Below are 20,252 nucleotides of genomic sequence, written 5' to 3'. Positions count from 1 at the left end.
TCAAATGTTCATTAACAAATTATGTGTTAAATATTATGTAACATTGTAATGTTAAACCATTTTAGATGTTAAAAAGTGCAAGGCCACATATGAATGAAAATTTAATAACATTTTGTACATATATGAATTTACATTTACTAAATGATTTGTTAAGTATTATTATATTTCTCTCTTTCTTTGAAATACATATTAAGCTGAATGTGTCCTGTTGAGGTTATATAGGTGTATGAAAAGCATCTCTAATGAGATGAGGCCCGTCATAAAGAGACCTGAGCATCAGAGGTCGACCAATAGCAAATTTTACCGATACCGATAACTAGGTCGGGCAGTACCTGCCGATAACTGATTAATCAACTGATAGTTTTTAAAGTTGACACTGAATGAAAAAATAACAAAGTAAAATAGTGCTGAACTTTATTATAAAAATAAACAGTACTGACTGAACCATGAAAATGTATTGTACTTTTTTTAAAATGAAATAAATATAAAAATATTAATATATATATAAAAATATTAATATATATATATATATATATATATATATATATATATATATATATATATATATATATATGTGAACTAATATTCGAATTTTAAAGTCAGCTGATTCTTAAATTGACGTTAGTCCACAAGAGGGCGCAATAAATACATAAACCATTCAGCACCGTTATATTATCGCATAGAACATTCCTATCCTGGCTGTTAAAAAAGAGCATTTCATTTTCAACTAATGTGCATAAAATAAAAAAATTTAAAGTTTTAGTCGGTCCATATTCTCAAATGTTAAGTCAAAAGTAAAATGAGGGGGGAAAACTTTTCAGTAGACAGTTCACACGGTGTTACAATTGCACTGATTCCTACTACTCCAGACTCAACAGCGAAATACCACATTGTTTTTTTAGTCAGTACAGTTGTATGCAGAGTAGCAATATTCACAGATAGCAATGGTATTCGGCTGAACTCGGTGGTGTAGCGGGTCAGATTATGAGCCCAGGTCAGGGGCTGTTCAAACAGATGGAAAACAACAGACTGGAACCGAATGCGAGGATCTCAAGACACACATTTCCAAGTAGAACATCTTTCCTGACAAAGCATTTAAACAACTCATTGATTAATCTGAGAAACGCTTATAGAGAGCAAGACGCAACGGCCAAAGACCTCCACCAGCTGTAAGGGGCTGTTCACACTGAACGCTTTTGCAACCATCCATCTGGACGAACGTATTTGTTTCCCTTTGTTTTTATTTATTCAGTGTCTCATGCAGGAACGCTGTTTTTTAGATGATGTGTCTAATTAAAAAGAACTTTAAAAGCATCTTGAGACACCTGCTTTCTTGTATTTGTTGTGCTGCATCTAGCCTTTTTTAGCGCAAGAATGTGATCGATCTGAAGTCATCGTATTACAGTGAGGATAAAAAAAACAAATGTAATTGATATCAGAAATCGGCTGCATGAAGATATTAATTTGCTTTCTCACGTCACTAGCTTTAAATATGCAACTTAACAAATGCATAAACATGACCAGCTGGATATAAACGAATGCAAATAGATGGTAATAGATGGTAACAATCGTGACATTTAAACATTTGGGTAGGACTTGAGTGTATTTTTGTCACATTGTTCTAACCACTTGAAGATAGCTTTAATGTTAGCGTCTTCTCAGCCTTGTCGGCAAACATACTGCTGTTCTCTACTAATGCAGGATCTAGTCAACAAATTAATTACTTTATAATGATATGACAACACGTACTGTAGTGTACTGTATACATAACTTTTCGTTGTTGACGTTTTAAATCCGCATCTGAAGTGTTCCGCTCCATACAGAGTGTAGTCTCAGGTGTCAATACAAACACTACAAGGCATCAGTGAAGTGATAGTTTTTATTTCACCTCTAGAGGCCGCTCTCATACTGTATAACGACAGCGGACCTTTCCTAGCCCCTCCAGCGCCGGACGCAATGGGAAAAAACTATAACTATATGCCAATAACCGATAGTTCCAGAAATCTGTTATCGGTGCCGATTAATCGGCAACACCGATATATCGTTCGACCTCTACTGAGCATAGCATATCAACCTCTGTGAAGCTTTTGAGTTCCTATTTTTAATGTTGTGTTCATCATGTAAATCCGGTTGTCAGTCTCTGGAATGTGAATGGCATAAACGTGCTTCTGAATTCTGAAGAAAATGCACACATCCACTGCAGACTGCCAACTTAATCTGTGCTGGTCTGAAATACTGATGAATAAACTATGAAGGGAGGAAACCGAAATGACTGTTACACTATTAACACACGAGAGGGAGAGAGATTAAATATAAATGGTTCTGTGATTTCTGCTAAGATTGTACAGAAATTATTTCCTATGAGTAGGACTTGAGAATCAAAATGTCTATTAATGTGTCTTTAACACACAAACAGAGAATAAACACAAACGTGGGGACATTTGATGAATAATTCTTGCATTTTGGGATATAGGGAAAGTCAATCACACAGGTGTTGTGTCTCCCCAGTCATTCAGACCCTGTGAGTTTAATAAAGAAAAAAAATCTCCAAACTGCCAGGCTTACATTTCAATACCATTTTTGACAACAACTGTAACAAACTTTTTTAGCTCAAATTAGACTAAAACTGAACTTTTAAGGTTGGTACAGCTAATGCACATACACATTCTAAAGCAAGCACATTTGTAAAGGCCAGGTGATGCCTTTGCCAATAAGGTTGGCTCTAGAGGTCTGCACAAGCATGGAATTGAAGCCCGAAACAGCTCATAAACGAGACCCTGTAACACCGACCGCTACTGTCAAATTGTAATCAAACTTTTACTTCCTCTATGAGAAAGTAAATCCAGATGTATGGATTTTCATAGTCTGTGTGTGAGCGTGTGTGCACTAAACTAGATCTGGTAAAGAAATTATTCATAATAATTATTTCATTAATAACAAACCCAAACCTGATGCAAACCAGAAGTTATACATGAAAAACTGACTCGAATTCGGTCTGAAACCTGACAGTTTGTTGGATCACATCAGGCTCTGTCCAGGTGGCAGAACTCTAATAGGCTCTTTTAAGAAAAGTGTGACTTCCTTTTCCCTGAACAGATCAATTAGGCACAAGATCTATCAGAATATTCTTTCTGTGGGGTGTAAAAAATTTTGAACATAGGCAAACTCAAGACTACCGTGTCTTCATTGTAATTTTTCTCTAGAAGCCTATAGTCTCCAGATGTCAGGTGACTGAAGCCTCACCTCCAGGAGAACTTGGTGCAGCAGTCGGGTCGCATCGTCTGAGACTTTCCACGGGTCGGTCTCCTCCACCAGCATGGCATCCAGAGTTCCTTTCTCCAGCACCACATCAAACACACCGTCTGGGAAGGCCAGGCGTCGGGCGTCCATACAAAGCCAGCTGAGTTGAGCGCAGTCCTTGTGTTGCTCCGCCATACTTTCCACACAAACACTTGAATAATCTACGTTAGTGATGGCGGTGTAGCCGGCTTGGTACATATCAGAGCTAAGAGCACTGTTCCCACAACCTGAGAGAGAGAGACAGTCTGGTTAGTACTTGAAAAATTTTAAAAGACTTAAAATATGACGCACAAGTCACATGGACTACTATTATGATACTTCCGGGTCCTTTTTTAAGCTTTAAAATGAGGCACTATCCACTGCCATTCCACTGCCATCTTTAAAACGTGCCACCCATTTGACTTTTTGAATAAAAAGTCAACAGAAGACTCACCAAGAAAATCACCAACCAAACCAACGGTGTGAGTGACAGGAAGTCACATGTTGTGACTTCCTGTCGTGGCACGGGGAGTTTGACATCTCAGCTCCTGAGTTGAGAGTAACTTTAATTATCACCTCCTTCGTTAGTCTAATTAAAGAGTGCTTAATGAGCAATCTTACAGAGAGTGTTTAATCAAAGGCATTATCTTTCTCTTTTTCTTATCGTTCTGCACCCCAGAACGAAGTCTGTAGTCAACACTTCTCTCTTCTCACTTAACACTGAATGTAATGATAATAAAGACATAAAGTCCTATTTTTCACAGGAAAGTTGGTTTTCTCTTAGTATTACTGGGAGCTTGCATGTCGTAGTCTCAGCAGGACTAAAGGCGTTCCCCTGGAGGCATCTAACAGCATGTTTACACAAGAGTATCTCAAACTATATTTATAGCTTTTTATAGAGCATTTTCTTCACTCTTGATGATACTCCATTCCCAGACCTCCTAACATAATTTAGCACAAGTGTTTCAGCAAATTAAAAAAAATGGATGGATTGCTACGGAGCAGAAAACAAAAAAAGGTTTCACTTCAGTGAAACCAACCCTTAAAAAATCTAGCATGGTAACAATAAATCTAGCAAGCAGATTTTGGCGAAACTACAGTTACCATGGTAATTTATTTAAGTTTAAAACCGTTTGACCTTACAGATCTGCAGAGAGATCCAGTATACACTGATGAGCCAAAACATTATGACCAATTGCCTAATATGCTGTTGGTCTTCCGCGAGCTGCCAAAACAGCGCTGACCCGCCGAGGAATGTACTCTACAAGACCCCTGAAGGTTTCCTGTGGTATCTGGCACCAAGACATTAGCAGCAGATCCTTCTAGTTCTGCAAGTTGCAAGGTGGAGCTGCCGTGGATCGGACTTGTTGGTCCAGCACATCCCACAGATGCTCAATTGGATTGAGATCTGGGGAATATGGAGGCCAGGGCAACACCTTGAACTCTTCATCATGTTCCTCAAACCATTCCCGAACAATGTGTGCAGTGTGGCAGGGTGCATTATAAGAAAAGTTATTCATAGGTTGATTCCCCCAAAATGAGTAAACACTGTGGTTTTGACGCTATCAAACCATTGCTCTGTTTGTTTGAGCATCTCGACCTGCCCAACATAAAAAAATTGGGCATATTTATATGCAAGTTCTTACACTGATTATGCTTAAAGAGGCCCTATTATGCTTTTTGGGATTTTACCTTTCCTTTAGTGTGTCATATAGCTGTTTGAGCATGTAAAAGATCTGCAAAGTTACAAAGCACAAAGTCCACGCAAAAGGGAGTTATTCTCTCCCACAGACAACACTGCTCAAGAACTACAAGAAACAACTGGATTGTAATCCAGCCATTTCTTCCGTAAAGTATCTACATCAGTATGTAACACATTTGCATAATCCCACCTGAGTGTTACTTTGGCCTGTCCTCAAACAAACATAGTTATAGCAGAGGCCAGGATGAGTTGGGTTAGTGTTGTCGACATGTCGAGAAGACGCTGTTTTATTCACAGCAAAAGCAAAACCTTTTTGTTTGGACTTCCGATTGAAGAATCAGTGGTTAAAAGTGATTTTAATTATTTAGCAGTACAACCACAACCAATGCCAGATTTTTGAGATGGTTACTCATGAATGATGGTGCAGTTCCCACTTTGGTGGGACAATCTGGCGCTTCAGGATCACAACCTGTAAGTATGCTTGATTATTAGTGGATTTATCCGCTACCGAGAGTTCAAATGCAGAGTTTTGTGTTGTAGCAACGGTGTACACCCAGTGCACGGCTGTAGGCCTCTGCTAACCTGCTAGCTAATGTTATTGTGTTTAAATAGTTTTGCTAATCAGCTGCGGGCCCACTTTTACCTACAATTCTGTAGAATTATGCAGATTGTTTGTCGTTCTTACTATCATGAATAGTGATCAAGTGTGGAGATGGATTTATTTTTACAAACGGTAATTTTACATCTGCAATCCACGGTAGTGCTCGGCTAACATACTATGTAATGTTATTGTTTTGGTAAGGGTTTACTATTTCAGCTGTGGTTTGGCTTTTACCTAAAACTGTGTAACAAAATGGTCGATCTCAAGAGTCTAATATAATTATTACAAGCTGTAATATTACGGCCGCTATCCACAGTAGTTCACAGTTAACTTGCTCACTAAACGGGAATAAGCCTCTGTTCTCCTTTCATATCTCAGGCGAAAAACGTTCGGCTGCACCCATTCCAGCAAAAGATGACTAACTTAGATACACTGCATGTCTTTTACTTGAAGCTTTGTTAGGTTCACAATAATCAACAGTGTACTACTGTTACAAAATTAAAACTTACCACTGTGAATGTCCTGCTAAAGTCGTGCTTGCGAAGGTGGTTCGGGTCGATCAGCTTGTTCTTCCAAACTTTCATTATCGGACTCATACTGGTACGGCAAAAACCGACGCCATTGTTACCATAGTTACAAAAGTGTTTACAGCTGTTAAGGAAGCCTGAAACTCAGTTTCAGTAAGGGCCGTTACATTTCCGACACATGCTCTACGTGGTTGACCAATCACAACAGACTGGGCCAGCTGACCAATCAGAGCAGACTGGGCTTTTCGGAAAGGGGGACTTTAAAGAGACAGGACCTAAATCAGAGCGTTTGAGCCAGAGGATGAAAATAGGTTTAGCAGAAATGTACAGTATGAGAAATATAATGTGTTTATTGAACATTAAAGCATGTAAACCTATTCTAGTAGACCCCCCAAAATAAAATCATGAACCTGTAAATTAGAATAATATGGGCTCTTTAAAGAAATAGTTCACCCAAAAATTATAATTCATAATTTACTCACCTTTAACTTGTATGACTTTCTTTCTTCTGCGGAACATAAACGAAGATATTTTCATGGGAAAATAAAGTGTTTTTGTCCATACAATGCAAGTCAATGGGGACCAACACTTTCAAGCTCCAATAAGGACGTAAAGGCAACATAAAGGTAATCATACTGCAGTGGTGTAATTTACATCTTCTGAAGTGATACACAAAACTCCTTTTTCACTAGAAATCTTGACATCCACAGTCTTCTTGGCCCGATCATGCTCGATCACACTTCCTTGCATTTCCTTAGTTTGTGCTCCACAGAAGAAAAAAAGTAAAGCAAGTTTGAGATGGCATAAGGGTGAGTAAATGATGAGAGTGAATTATATTTTTTGGGTGAACTATTCCTTTAATAAAGCAACAATGTGTAAGGTCATGTAAACACCACAGCTTTCCTTTATCAGCGTAAGGTCATAACCTTATTAAGAATAAGCCAATCGGCACACAGATTTTTGCCCATTACCCTGATTTCGCGTTGCATATAAACACCTTTACCGTCATTCTTAACATCTTATCTAAGGCATGCAAGTGTTGTGTGCATGACTTTTTATGTTTTGACGTCAAAAGCAGTCAAAACTCATGTTCTGACAGCTTTTTAATCTTATTTTTATATGAGATTTGAAATAACCAGATTAACCAGCTGCATTGTCTGATTTTTTTTAATAAGCATATTGTTTGTAGTTATCAGCGTATTGGTGTGTGCATGTAAACCTGCTCATTGGCACAACCAATTGCGTGAGTTTGGGCCAGGATTATCAGCTTTTATGAGCAATGGGAGATGAGGAGAGTGTTCAGGAAACCTTTTTTAAAAATTATTTTTGCAATCCGTTTTGTGACGCAAGTGGCGCAGAAATTCAACACCTTTAAAAACCTTTTTCAAATATTTATGGCGTGCTACAAGCTTGAATATTTAACAGACTTTTGTGCACTGTTTATGTAAATTATGTTGATATTGATAAAGAATATGCCCTGTCTTATGGCTGTTGATGGTTTAGAAGGTCAAAGGTGAAGAGGCCTTTGCATTGGTGTAAATACAGCACAAGTGTGTATGTGCTGGCAAAAAGGAAAATAAAGAAAACATACAGTGAGTGAGTGTGAAAGAGAGAGAGAGAGAGAGAGAGAATTTGATAGAGTTGTCATCCATTACCCTATCTCCACTCATAAACACTCTTTGTTTTCCGTTCTCTCTCCATGACATCACTTGCTCCACACGGCCCCTGATATTTTCCTACCATTTCTGTGGGCTGGATCCCCCTCTTCAGAGCGGGACCTGAGAATTTCCAGAGCGGAGACACTAACTAACAGGACAGAGGGCTAAAGTTAGTCTAGCATATCACATATAGCATTCCTTCATTCCCTGCTCTCTCTCACTCACCTTCTCAACATGGGAGGATGGAAAAGATGATTCGATGTCTCAGACAGTCACGAGACATGTCAGACAAACATCACAAGATTTCAGAACAGTTTGTCCATACAATGCATGTAAATGGGTGCCATTAGACTGCTGTATATCTGATGGTCCAAAAGGCATATTTAAGCAGCACAAAATTAATCCACACGACTCCAGTCGATCAATTAATGTCTTCGGAAGCAAATCGATAGGTTTGTCTAAAAAAATAAATCGATAATTAAAACTTTATTAATTTTTTAAAAAATTAAAAAATTGCTTCCTTCCAGCAGTCGACGCATCAGTGACGTAAGCGCAATGGTGTGTTCACGTGAGAAGTCGGAAGTGCGTTCTTTGTATACAACAGTGGAACGAACGTCAAGCGAGAGATAGGTCCTTTCAAACATCATTACAGCACGGGGCGGAAGCAAGGATTTAAAGTTAAAAATGATTAATTATCGATTTGTTTCTTACACCAACCTATCAGTTTGCTTCAGAAGACATTAATTGATTGACTGGAGTCATGTGGATTACTTTTATGCTGCCTAAATATGCCTTTTGGACCATCAAACAGCCAGCAGCCTGATGGCACCCATTTACATGCATTGTATGGACAAAAAGAGCTGAAATCTGCTACTAAAAATCTTAACTTTGGTTCTGCTGAAGAAGGAAAGTCATACATATCTGGGATGGCTTAAAGGTAAGTAAATCATGAGATAATTTTTATTTTTGGGTGAACTAACCCTTTAAGCATTAGGGATTTGAACAAATCCCTAACCCTAAATATTAAACTTCAGTAGGCTCTTTTTACTAGGGCCAGTAACCACATAAACACCCAGAAAAACCCTAGCAACCACGTAGCAAAGTCTGCCAACCACCATAGCATCTTGGGTTTTGCACAGGCAAGAACCACTCACATGTTCTTCATAAAACTTACAACATCAAAAGTGAGGAAAAAAACAAAATCGGGATTTATTGACGTGAAAATGTTCTTCTGCGTATGCCAACTGAAAAGATTGCATACGAATAATTTTTGCTCATGCTCCACTTTGCCAGTGTGTGCTGCTTGTTTTTTTATTACTTCAAGTGATGCAAGTGCAAATTAGTCAGTGACAGACTTAATTATTTAATAGATGATTGACCACATTTACGAGCACAATAATATTCCTATATGAGTCAGCATGTGGTCATATTTTGATTATGTACACGTAATGGAAAAGGTTTATTTTTAATATATGCTGTAACAGAAGATTTATTTATAGCCCTATCTACGTGCTTCCATAATAAATTAATCATAAGCTATAAGATAACAGGAAGGTAAAGTATACAGTAATGTTATATGTCAAGTACATGAATTTTTTATTCATTACATGAACCACTTATGATGAGTTGTTAAATAGCGTAGCGTAGGTATGAGGACTTTTTTTAGAGAACCTTATGAATGAATGAATGAATGAATGAGTGACTTGTGAATGCACTTTAATTGTATTTTGTCTCACCATATTAGGATATTTGTGGCCATTCTGTAGGTGGAGTCCATGTGATCATATACATGCACAAGATTTTAAGATGATTTGCGATTTATAAAGTGGGATGCATTTAGGAAAACAATTTCTTTCCTACGGACATTTTATAAATTGTTCATAGGAACATTTAGGAAATTGTTGTATGATCACATTTAGGATTATTCTGCGCACGTCTTTATAAATGAGGCTTCTAGTTCTCTCTGGAACATTTAACTGGAACATGTTAAACCAACCAACCATGCAATCTCACCCTTACTAAGACTGCGAGCTGCTCCAGTGCACAGAGATAGTGTAAATGATTTAAGGCAATGATGTCATACCAAGTGGAGCAGGAAACTTCAATGCATTACAGAACACATGCAGAATAATGACTACAGGCTCCTTAAAATAGTGATAGACATATATATCAGTTAGGCCATTTTTAGCTATTCTGAGATAATCAGCATTTGCCGATAACCACACTTGGTTGACAAATCAATAGAAGAGGTAGTTCCCCATTGTGTCAGGTCCAAAATCTAATCACAGCCTTGTCATTACTGCCCTTGTCATTACTGCCCTTTTTTAATTATTAAAAAATTATTAATTATTATTAATTATTAATTAATTATTACAAAGGCAAATTCACTAACTACATCAACACTGAGGGGGAAATTCAATAAGAACGAATTGCATCGTTTATTTGAATGCACTGTCTGGCTGGTATAGCGCCTAATTCACTTAATAAATAATGTAGATCAGGCAACAGCGCAAACATGCCAACCAAATCTGTGCTGAATGCAATTTGCACTGCACAATTCCGATTTTGCAGGCCGGTTCGGAGATAACGGAGGATGCAGCAGACGATCTGGCACACTCTGCCGGGACTGTACAGCATCACTCCACTACTGTGATCCAGACACCTGAATCATCTCTTTAACATGTCGAAAGTGCACTTGACTAGACCGTGCATCTGGATATATGCCAGGTTATGGCACTCTTCTCTACTCATTATTCATTATTTTATAAACTATTGCTGCTATGATCCATAGAAAATGTGCACAAATCTCTCTTTTAAATAAAATTCAGTTTACCACCTACTTTCCTCCAGCAGTAATAGCGTGAAGTTTATTGCGCCAGAAAAACTGTTTTGTTAATGAAGTGCAATCTATATTAAGTCTAATTTACACAGACGAGAGATGTGTTTGTGGGGAAAGGAATTATAATGACAAAGTAAAAACTCAAGACTTCAGCGCTGAAATACGACGTGCAAAAGTAGCGCAACTGTTTAGCAAATTTGCCCTTAAAGCTGAGAAAAACGGATAGTGTGGATTTTGCATTTAATGCAATTTTTACACTCAGTTCTTCTGACCCTAGTAGAGCCAAACCCGTCTGTCTCCGGATAGACCATACTCTAAATGACCCAATTTTGGTCATAACAAAAAGTGTAGTTAATGCATTTTGCCTTTGCATGGCAGAATGGCTAATAAATACCCTTTTTTTGAATTTTGAATGAGTATAAAATATGAATTTCTTCGTTTTTACAATTCTGTATATATCTCATTTGCTACCATTAAAATGTATTACATAAAAAAAAGAAATTACACCATTAAATCCGAAAATGGCCATCATGCTCTCTAGATATCGCCAAACCGACAGTTCACCATTGGGTTTTTCACATTAAAAATCGTTGACGGCTTCTGTCTTAAAAAAACAAAAACAATATTGTTCGATGCATAGTTAAAAGTGGCTTTAAAGCTAAAGTGTTTTTTTGTGGCGCTATAAAAGTTTGTCTTGAGCGACCCGTCAATAAAATTGAAATTATTCAGACGAGTTCTCAGACGTATTTGCATTCACCTTGATGTTAAACCCATAAACACACTCTCTCTCTCTCTCTCTCTCTCAAATGGTTCCCGGAAATGTCAGCTTTACGGAGGGAGTGACTCTGTTGCCGTGGCGATGTGAGAGAGCGCAGCAGACCAACTCCCACAAGGCTTTGTTTACCAGCCTCCAAAAGCATGCTGGGAGTAGCAGATTCATGAACACACACAGGAACAGAGAGAGAGAAAGAAAATAACTATCATCAGCACTGTTGTAATTAGGTCACAAGAGTGCAACACCTAGGACACAAGAAGCGGAGAACATATGTGTCACTCTGTGTACAGATATAAACATGTTCTTTCCACTATGAGCAGTGATGTGTCTGTTTATATCTCTCATACACACAGCTATGCCGTCACACACCATTTGAAATATTGTCCAATGAAGCGATCAATCAAACCAAAGTCTTTTTTTTTTTTTTTTTATGAACTGGCGTAACTTGCCGTTATATGAACAGCAGCGCATGACTGATATTTTATGACAGCAAGACATAATCAATGCAACAGTGAGTGTGTTAAACTGTCAGGTTTATCCTCGCTCTCAGTGTGGAATGTTTCAAATCATTGAGACACAGGTCAAAAAGTCACAGTGCACAAACTGAGGTACAAACTCACCATCTCTATATATACAAAAACATTTATAAGCATGACAAAATTTGTACTTTTTTTCAATATAAAATGTGTATGAATAAGGCATAGTTCACCAAAAAAATTAAATTTCTGTCATCATTTTATCATGCTGTTCAAAACTTATGCACTTGAAACACAAAATGAGATATTAGGCAGTAGGGCTGGATATTGATACTGTTTTCCCAAATCAATATCGATTTAAATGGGTATATTTCAGTTATAATGTAATTTTGCTTACATATTAAAGAAATGATCTCCCAGCTAATGCTGTTAATTGTACAGGGGACCTTCTAACTAGGTACCTTATGATAATATTAATTTCAAAATTTATATTTTATTTGTTTTTCATCATTTTGGTTACATTTAAGCTTTTTTTTTAAATTGAACAAATCCATTTATTACATCAACAAATATGATATTATATTACATATATTTTGTTACATGTTTATTGTTTAATGCTTATACCACGGGTTTGTGGATGCTTGATTCTAATTGGTTGATGGACGTTCTAAGGTATGCAATTATTTTTCAGTAAATGCATGGATATGAAATAGTTCCAGGTCTTGACCACATAACGGTTCCATTTCAGTTGGCCAAATTATTTCAGCTATTTCAAAGAGCCGTACAGGATACCACAGCAAAATAACCAGTTAAAACAAAGACATTGGTTAAGTACAACAGATAAGAATGACAATGTCTACAATATCCTAAATTTATTTCAATTTCTGTTAAAAAGCACCCCTGAATTCCCTTTCTCTCTTTCGCTCTCTCTCTCTCTCTCTCACACACACACAGGCTTAAGTCACAACCTACAAACAGAGCCTTGATGTCAACACACAAGGGATGTAAGAGACTAGTTGACTAAACGGTTCTGATGCTGCTAGTCGACACTGGAATTACTAGTCGGTTAATATTTCCCCCATTAAACTGATCATCATTATCTGGAGCAGATACCAAGTTTCATTTCACCTCAGGCTGCGCGTGCTTCTTCCCTCTCTCAATCAGCACGAGCAGGAAAATGTCCTCTCGCTAGACAAGCAAACTCAGCAAAGTAGTTATGAAAACACTTCGGTGGTGGTGGGGACGTTTGAAAGTCCCTATGGATGTTTTCACATTTGAGTCTTCTTTACATCGGTCCATGCTTGTATGTTATTTTTCCACTGTGCAGGCTTTTTCAACCGCAGGATAGCCGCCTCAGGTGAGTCAAGTCCCGTCTTTCACCAGACCACGTCAACATGTTAATTTTTCTCATCAAAAGATTTATGCTTTTGTGTAAGTCGCCTAGACGAGACGTAGCACGTGTGGAGGCCCACGCTATTCTCTGCGGGATCCACGCACAAAGAGATGCCGACTACTTAACGTCTTTTATTCAGGGGCCTGGGTAGCTCAGCGAGTTTTGATGCTGACTACCATCCCTGGAGTCACGAGTTCAAATCCAGGGTGCGCTGAGTGACTCCAGCCAGGTCTCCTAAGCAACCAAATTGGCCCAGTTGCTAGGGAGGGTAGAGTCACATGGGGTAACCTCCTCGTGGTCGTTATAATGTGTGGTTCTCGCTCTCAGTGGGGCGCGTGGCGAGTTGTGCGTGGATGCCTCGGAGAATAGCGTGGGCCTCTACACGTGCTACGTCTCCGCGGTAATGCGCTCAACAAGCCATGTGCTAAGATGTGCGGATGTGCTAAGTTGCCTCCATGTCTCAGACATGGAGGCAACTGAGATACGTCCTCCGCCACCTGGATTGAGATGAGTCACTACTCTACCATGAGGAAATATATCTCTTTTATTCTGTGTGCACCTCATGTTTAGAATACATTAGATTTATTGTAGGCTACATCACAGGCCTATTTTTTTCTATCCTATAGCAATTTTTTAATCTTTTTTTTACATCGTAACTGTAATTGGTTAACGTTCTTTACCGAACAGCTGTCATATTAGATCAATGGCTAATACGCGTCGTGAAATATGCACAAATTTTCAGCGCATTTTTTCTCTCTCGTAGATTTGGCTTAGTCTACCTGTTAATAATTTTCAACAATGTCCTGCCTCGGGTGGCCTGGGTAGCTCAGTGGTAAAAGATGCTGGCTACCACCCCTGGAGTTCGCTAGTTCAAATCCCAGGGCATGCTGAGTGACTCCAGCCAGGTCTCCTAAGCAACCAAATTGGCCCGGTTGCTAGGGAGGGTAGAGTCACATGGGGTAACATCCTATAATGTGGTTCGTTCTCGGTGGGGCGTGTGGTGAGTTGAGCGCGGATGCCGCAGTAGATGGCGTGAAGCCTCCACACGCGCTATGTCTCCGTGGTAACACGCTCAACAAGCCACGTGATGCGCGGGTTGATGGTCTCAGACGCAGAGGCAACTGGGATTCATCCTCCGCCACCCGGATTGAGGCGATCGCTACGCGACCACGAGGACTTAAAAGCACATTGGGAATTGGGTATTCCAAATTGGGTGAAAAAGGGAAAAAAATAAAAATAAAAACAATTATGTTAAGGAACTTTACTTTTAATATGTTAAGGAACTTTATCGTGGTGAATTCCATTTAGAACAGGCTGGGTTGCTCTGTTGGTCCTGCACTATTCATTCAATTGTTATCAATAAATATGCCTGTTAAATATCGCTAACATTGATTCAGTGAATGCGTGTCATGTTCTATATTTAATGTATGTAATGATCATAATACAAGGCGAGCACGTCGCAGATAAATGTCCATTTTCATTGGAATTTAGCTTCAGATTTGGAATAGCTTAAGTATTTTAAATGGGTCACATAAACACAACTTTTTGACTGTTTCTGACTGTTTTCTTTTTAGACTAGAGGATATCGATTTAAATGGGTATATTTCAGTTATAATGTAATTTTGCTTACATATTAAAGAAATGATCTCCCAGCTAATGCTGTTAATTGTACAGGGGACCTTCTAACTAGGTACCTTATGATAATATTAATTTCAAAATTTATATTTTATTTGTTTTTCATCATTTTGGTTACATTTAAGCTTTTTTTTTAAATTGAACAAATCCATTTATTACATCAACAAATATGATATTATATTACATATATTTTGTTACATGTTTATTGTTTAATGCTTATACCACGGGTTTGTGGATGCTTGATTCTAATTGGTTGATGGACGTTCTAAGGTATGCAATTATTTTTCAGTAAATGCATGGATATGAAATAGTTCCAGGTCTTGACCACATAACGGTTCCATTTCAGTTGGCCAAATTATTTCAGCTATTTCAAAGAGCCGTACAGGATACCACAGCAAAATAACCAGTTAAAACAAAGACATTGGTTAAGTACATCAGATAAGAATGACAATGTCTACAATATCCTAAATTTATTTCAATTTCTGTTAAAAAGCACCCCTGAATTCCCTTTCTCTCTTTCGCTCTCTCTCTCTCTCTCTCACACACACACACAGGCTTAAGTCACAACCTACAAACAGAGCCTTGATGTCAACACACAAGGGATGTAAGAGACTAGTTGACTAAACGGTTCTGATGCTGCTAGTCGACACTGGAATTACTAGTCGGTTAATATTTCCCCCCATTAAACTGATCATCATTATCTGGAGCAGATACCAAGTTTCATTTCACCTCAGGCTGCGCGTGCTTCTTCCCTCTCTCAATCAGCACGAGCAGGAAAATGTCCTCTCGCTAGACAAGCAAACTCAGCAAAGTAGTTATGAAAACACTTCGGTGGTGGTGGGGACGTTTGAAAGTCCCTATGGATGTTTTCACATTTGAGTCTTCTTTACATCGGTCCATGCTTGTATGTTATTTTTCCACTGTGCAGGCTTTTTCAACCGCAGGATAGCCGCCTCAGGTGAGTCAAGTCCCGTCTTTCACCAGACCACGTCAACATGTTAATTTTTCTCATCAAAAGATTTATGCTTTTGTGTAAGTCGCCTAGACGAGACGTAGCACGTGTGGAGGCCCACGCTATTCTCTGCGGGATCCACGCACAAAGAGATGCCGACTACTTAACGTCTTTTATTCAGGGGCCTGGGTAGCTCAGCGAGTTTTGATGCTGACTACCATCCCTGGAGTCACGAGTTCAAATCCAGGGTGCGCTGAGTGACTCCAGCCAGGTCTCCTAAGCAACCAAATTGGCCCAGTTGCTAGGGAGGGTAGAGTCACATGGGGTAACCTCCTCGTGGTCGTTATAATGTGTGGTTCTCGCTCTCAGTGGGGCGCGTGGCGAGTTGTGCGTGGATGCCTCGGAGAATAGCGTGGGCCTCTACACGTGCTACGTCTCCGCGGTAATGCGCTCAACAAGCCATGTGCTAAGATGTGCGGATGTGCTAAGTTGCCTCCATGTCTCAGACATGGAGGCAACTGAGATACGTCCTCCGCCACCTGGATTGAGATGAGTCACTACTCTACCATGAGGAAATATATCTCTTTTATTCTGTGTGCACCTCATGTTTAGAATACATTAGATTTATTGTAGGCTACATCACAGGCCTATTTTTTTCTATCCTATAGCAATTTTTTAATCTTTTTTTTTACATCGTAACTGTAATTGGTTAACGTTCTTTACCGAACAGCTGTCATATTAGATCAATGGCTAATACGCGTCGTGAAATATGCACAAATTTTCAGCGCATTTTTTCTCTCTCGTAGATTTGGCTTAGTCTACCTGTTAATAATTTTCAACAATGTCCTGCCTCGGGTGGCCTGGGTAGCTCAGTGGTAAAAGATGCTGGCTACCACCCCTGGAGTTCGCTAGTTCAAATCCCAGGGCATGCTGAGTGACTCCAGCCAGGTCTCCTAAGCAACCAAATTGGCCCGGTTGCTAGGGAGGGTAGAGTCACATGGGGTAACATCCTATAATGTGGTTCGTTCTCGGTGGGGCGTGTGGTGAGTTGAGCGCGGATGCCGCAGTAGATGGCGTGAAGCCTCCACACGCGCTATGTCTCCGTGGTAACACGCTCAACAAGCCACGTGATGCGCGGGTTGATGGTCTCAGACGCAGAGGCAACTGGGATTCATCCTCCGCCACCCGGATTGAGGCGAATCGCTACGCGACCACGAGGACTTAAAAGCACATTGGGAATTGGGTATTCCAAATTGGGTGAAAAAGGGAAAAAAAATAAAAATAAAAACAATTATGTTAAGGAACTTTACTTTTAATATGTTAAGGAACTTTATCGTGGTGAATTCCATTTAGAACAGGCTGGGTTGCTCTGTTGGTCCTGCACTATTCATTCAATTGTTATCAATAAATATGCCTGTTAAATATCGCTAACATTGATTCAGTGAATGCGTGTCATGTTCTATATTTAATGTATGTAATGATCATAATACAAGGCGAGCACGTCGCAGATAAATGTCCATTTTCATTGGAATTTAGCTTCAGATTTGGAATAGCTTAAGTATTTTAAATGGGTCACATAAACACAACTTTTTGACTGTTTCTGACTGTTTTCTTTTTAGACTAGAGGACTTTCTGTTTAAACGTCAGTGAAATTAATCGTTCAGCACATCTCTACAATGCACCCCCACGTCTTAATACAACAGTTTCTATATTATCCGAAATATCTCTTTATATCTGTGGAAAGCACTCTTGCCCTACCCCTCTCCATCTCTTACTTTCTCACCCACACTCTCACACACGGACACACACTCACATTTACATTTACATTTAGACACTTTTATTCAAAGCGACTTACAGTGCACTTATTACAGGGACAATCCCCCTGAAGCAACCTGGCGTTAAGTGCCTTGCTCAAGGACACAATGGTGGTGGCTGTGGGGATTGATCTAGCAACTTTCTGATTACCAGTTATGTGCTTTAGCCCACTACGCCATCACCACTCCACACCACTCACACATACATAACATTCATACTGGCAAATGAAAAACAGCGCCTTCATGCAAGCACACCCCTGCGACTCAGTGGGTTTGTAAACAGTTGTTTAACAACGGAAAAGCGTCACTACCACATTACTGCCGAGAACTAGACTTAAACTTACATCTTGGCAATTTGAAGCGATGTAACTGCTGATGAGAACCGCACACGTGATCTGTCTCAGTTTCTTTCTCTCTCTCTCTCTCTCTCTCTCTCTCTCTCTCTCTCTCTCTCTCTCTCTCACACACACACACTTTCTTGTTGCTCCAAAAAGCAGCGCAAACCTCTATTAGTAGTTCTAAATATAAGTTTTTGAACTAGCAATGAAGGCTTGGGCTGTACCAAAGCAAGACCTCCGTTATGCGTAGTGGCCGCATTATTTTTCAATAATTAGAAGGTCCATCGTCAATTATTCTGCAAATTATTTATACAAATTACAAGTATCTACACTGATTTGTAAAACACGTGCTAAAAATCTGTACTGTCTTTTTAAGAAACTCGGCAGTTCTATAAAGAGCATCTGTAAATGAGCGCATATTAACAAGAGAGGACTTGAATTGCTTCTTTACCTCATCCATGCCATTAGGGCTGGGCGATATGGCTAAAAAAAATTCTCTCTCGATATTTTTCAGCCTATTGACGATATTCAATATACATCTCGATAATTATGTATTTTCACTGAAATGGCTCAAAAGTGATTTTTTTTTTTTTTTTTTTTTTTTAATCAGAGGAACCCTAATTTCATCCAAACAGCCACTAGATTAAAAGGCATTGAATACAAATATCTTTTAAAATAATGAAGGCATATTTCCTCAGTTTTTCACTAAATAAACACAAGGGAGAATGAGATCTAATAATTTTCATTGATATGCACATTTATATTTTAGATACTGTATAATGATACATAGTAGCTTGATAAAAAAAAAAAAAAAGCATTATTTACCTTCATATATTTTTTACTTAAACATTTTTTGTGAATGAACAAGTTGGAGCAGTTACTTGTTCCGCATCTGGTGAACGATTTAATCTCTTCCTTTTCTGTTATACAGTGCCACCTTTGTAGATTTGTATAATAACTTGTAGCGGTTACTAATGTTTGGAATTGTGAATGCTTAAAACCTGCAGTACTTTTCACAATGCACGTGAACTGTTCTAAAAGCGCTAAAAACACAAGCCCATGAGCCCAGCGCGTACACAGAACAGTGCAATTTCTGAAGCGCACACAGACATGTTTATCTGTCGTTCACTGCATCCTTGTGCAATTTTATAATCACATATGACCATAAAGCCATTTTGATGTTATTTTGATTATTTGTTCAGTTATGAAGGATTGTGAAATTAGTTAACTGATGCTTTTTATAAAACTAAATGGCCAAATAATGTCATCAGCAAAATCATTGTGATTATATCATGATAAGAGTTAAATGCTTGCTTTGTTGTTGTCAACAATTGACTGTAAAGTACAGGTTAAAAAGAGACATTATTCAATGACAAATGTCATCTTTGCAAACACATTACACGGAACAAGTCAAATCAAATTTTAACTCTCAACACGCAGTTCGCCAATAGTCTACTCAATCACTGGTGAGTGAAATCTGAACATTTACCAGCCAGTGGCTAATTACAGGCATTTTTAGTCGCATAGTGCAAAATTTGGCCTCATATGCAAGTGATTTACTCACATAAAAGGGAACTGCGTATTTTGTGAAAGATCGATCTTAGGACTTAAAGAAATTTCAGGCCTCCTCCTTTAAACATTGCAAGTGAATGTACTCCATTTTTTTGACGGTCCAAAATGCATATTTAGGGTGCATCAAAATAATCCACACGACTCCAGTCGACAAATAAAGTTCTTCTGAACGCAAACGATTGATTATTTTTAGAAACAAAACAATACTTATATACTTTTTAACTACAAATGTTCGCTTCCGTACATCTCTGTGATGTGCGCTCATGAGAGGGATGACGTAAGCTCGTTGGTAAGGTCACACGTGGAGGAGGCAGGAAGCGCGTCATTGTTTACAAGAGAAACTTGCACAGACCAAAGACCAAGCACCGTTCACAAACCAAAACAGTCCAAAACAATTTCAAACAGGATGTCGGAGGATTTTGATTTTAGAAGAGAAGAGGAGATGGAGTTTTTTGCCCAACCCTACCTATTTGAGCCTGAATACACCGGAAGCGAACATTTGTAGTTAAAAAGTATATAAGTATTGTTTTGTTTCTAAAAAAATAATCAATCGTTTGGGTTCAGAAGAACTTTATTTGTTGACTGGAGTCGTGTGGATTATTTTGATGCACCCTAAATATGCACTTTGGACCATCAAACAAATTGAGTACATTCACTTGCATTGTTTAGAGGAGGAGGCCTGAAATGAAAT

At 38.8% G+C, this 20,252-nt stretch overlaps 1 protein-coding gene across 2 annotated transcripts in view; it reads right to left on the bottom strand.

The window, feature by feature from the left end:
* Window positions 1-20,252, bottom strand: part of ece2a (endothelin converting enzyme 2a) — a 113,913-nt gene that overhangs the window by 67,759 nt on the left and 25,902 nt on the right. For both annotated transcript variants that reach the window (XM_051699482.1, XM_051699481.1), the window contains one exon: window positions 3,244-3,527. In XM_051699482.1, coding sequence (XP_051555442.1) covers window positions 3,244-3,527 — 284 coding nt within the window. The remainder of the gene's footprint in view (window positions 1-3,243; window positions 3,528-20,252) is intronic.

The sequence above is a fragment of the Myxocyprinus asiaticus genome, chromosome 6 (genome assembly GCF_019703515.2).
Source record: "Myxocyprinus asiaticus isolate MX2 ecotype Aquarium Trade chromosome 6, UBuf_Myxa_2, whole genome shotgun sequence".
Classification (NCBI taxonomy): Eukaryota; Metazoa; Chordata; class Actinopteri; order Cypriniformes; family Catostomidae; genus Myxocyprinus; species Myxocyprinus asiaticus.
This window is presented reverse-complemented; position numbering and strand designations above follow the sequence as displayed.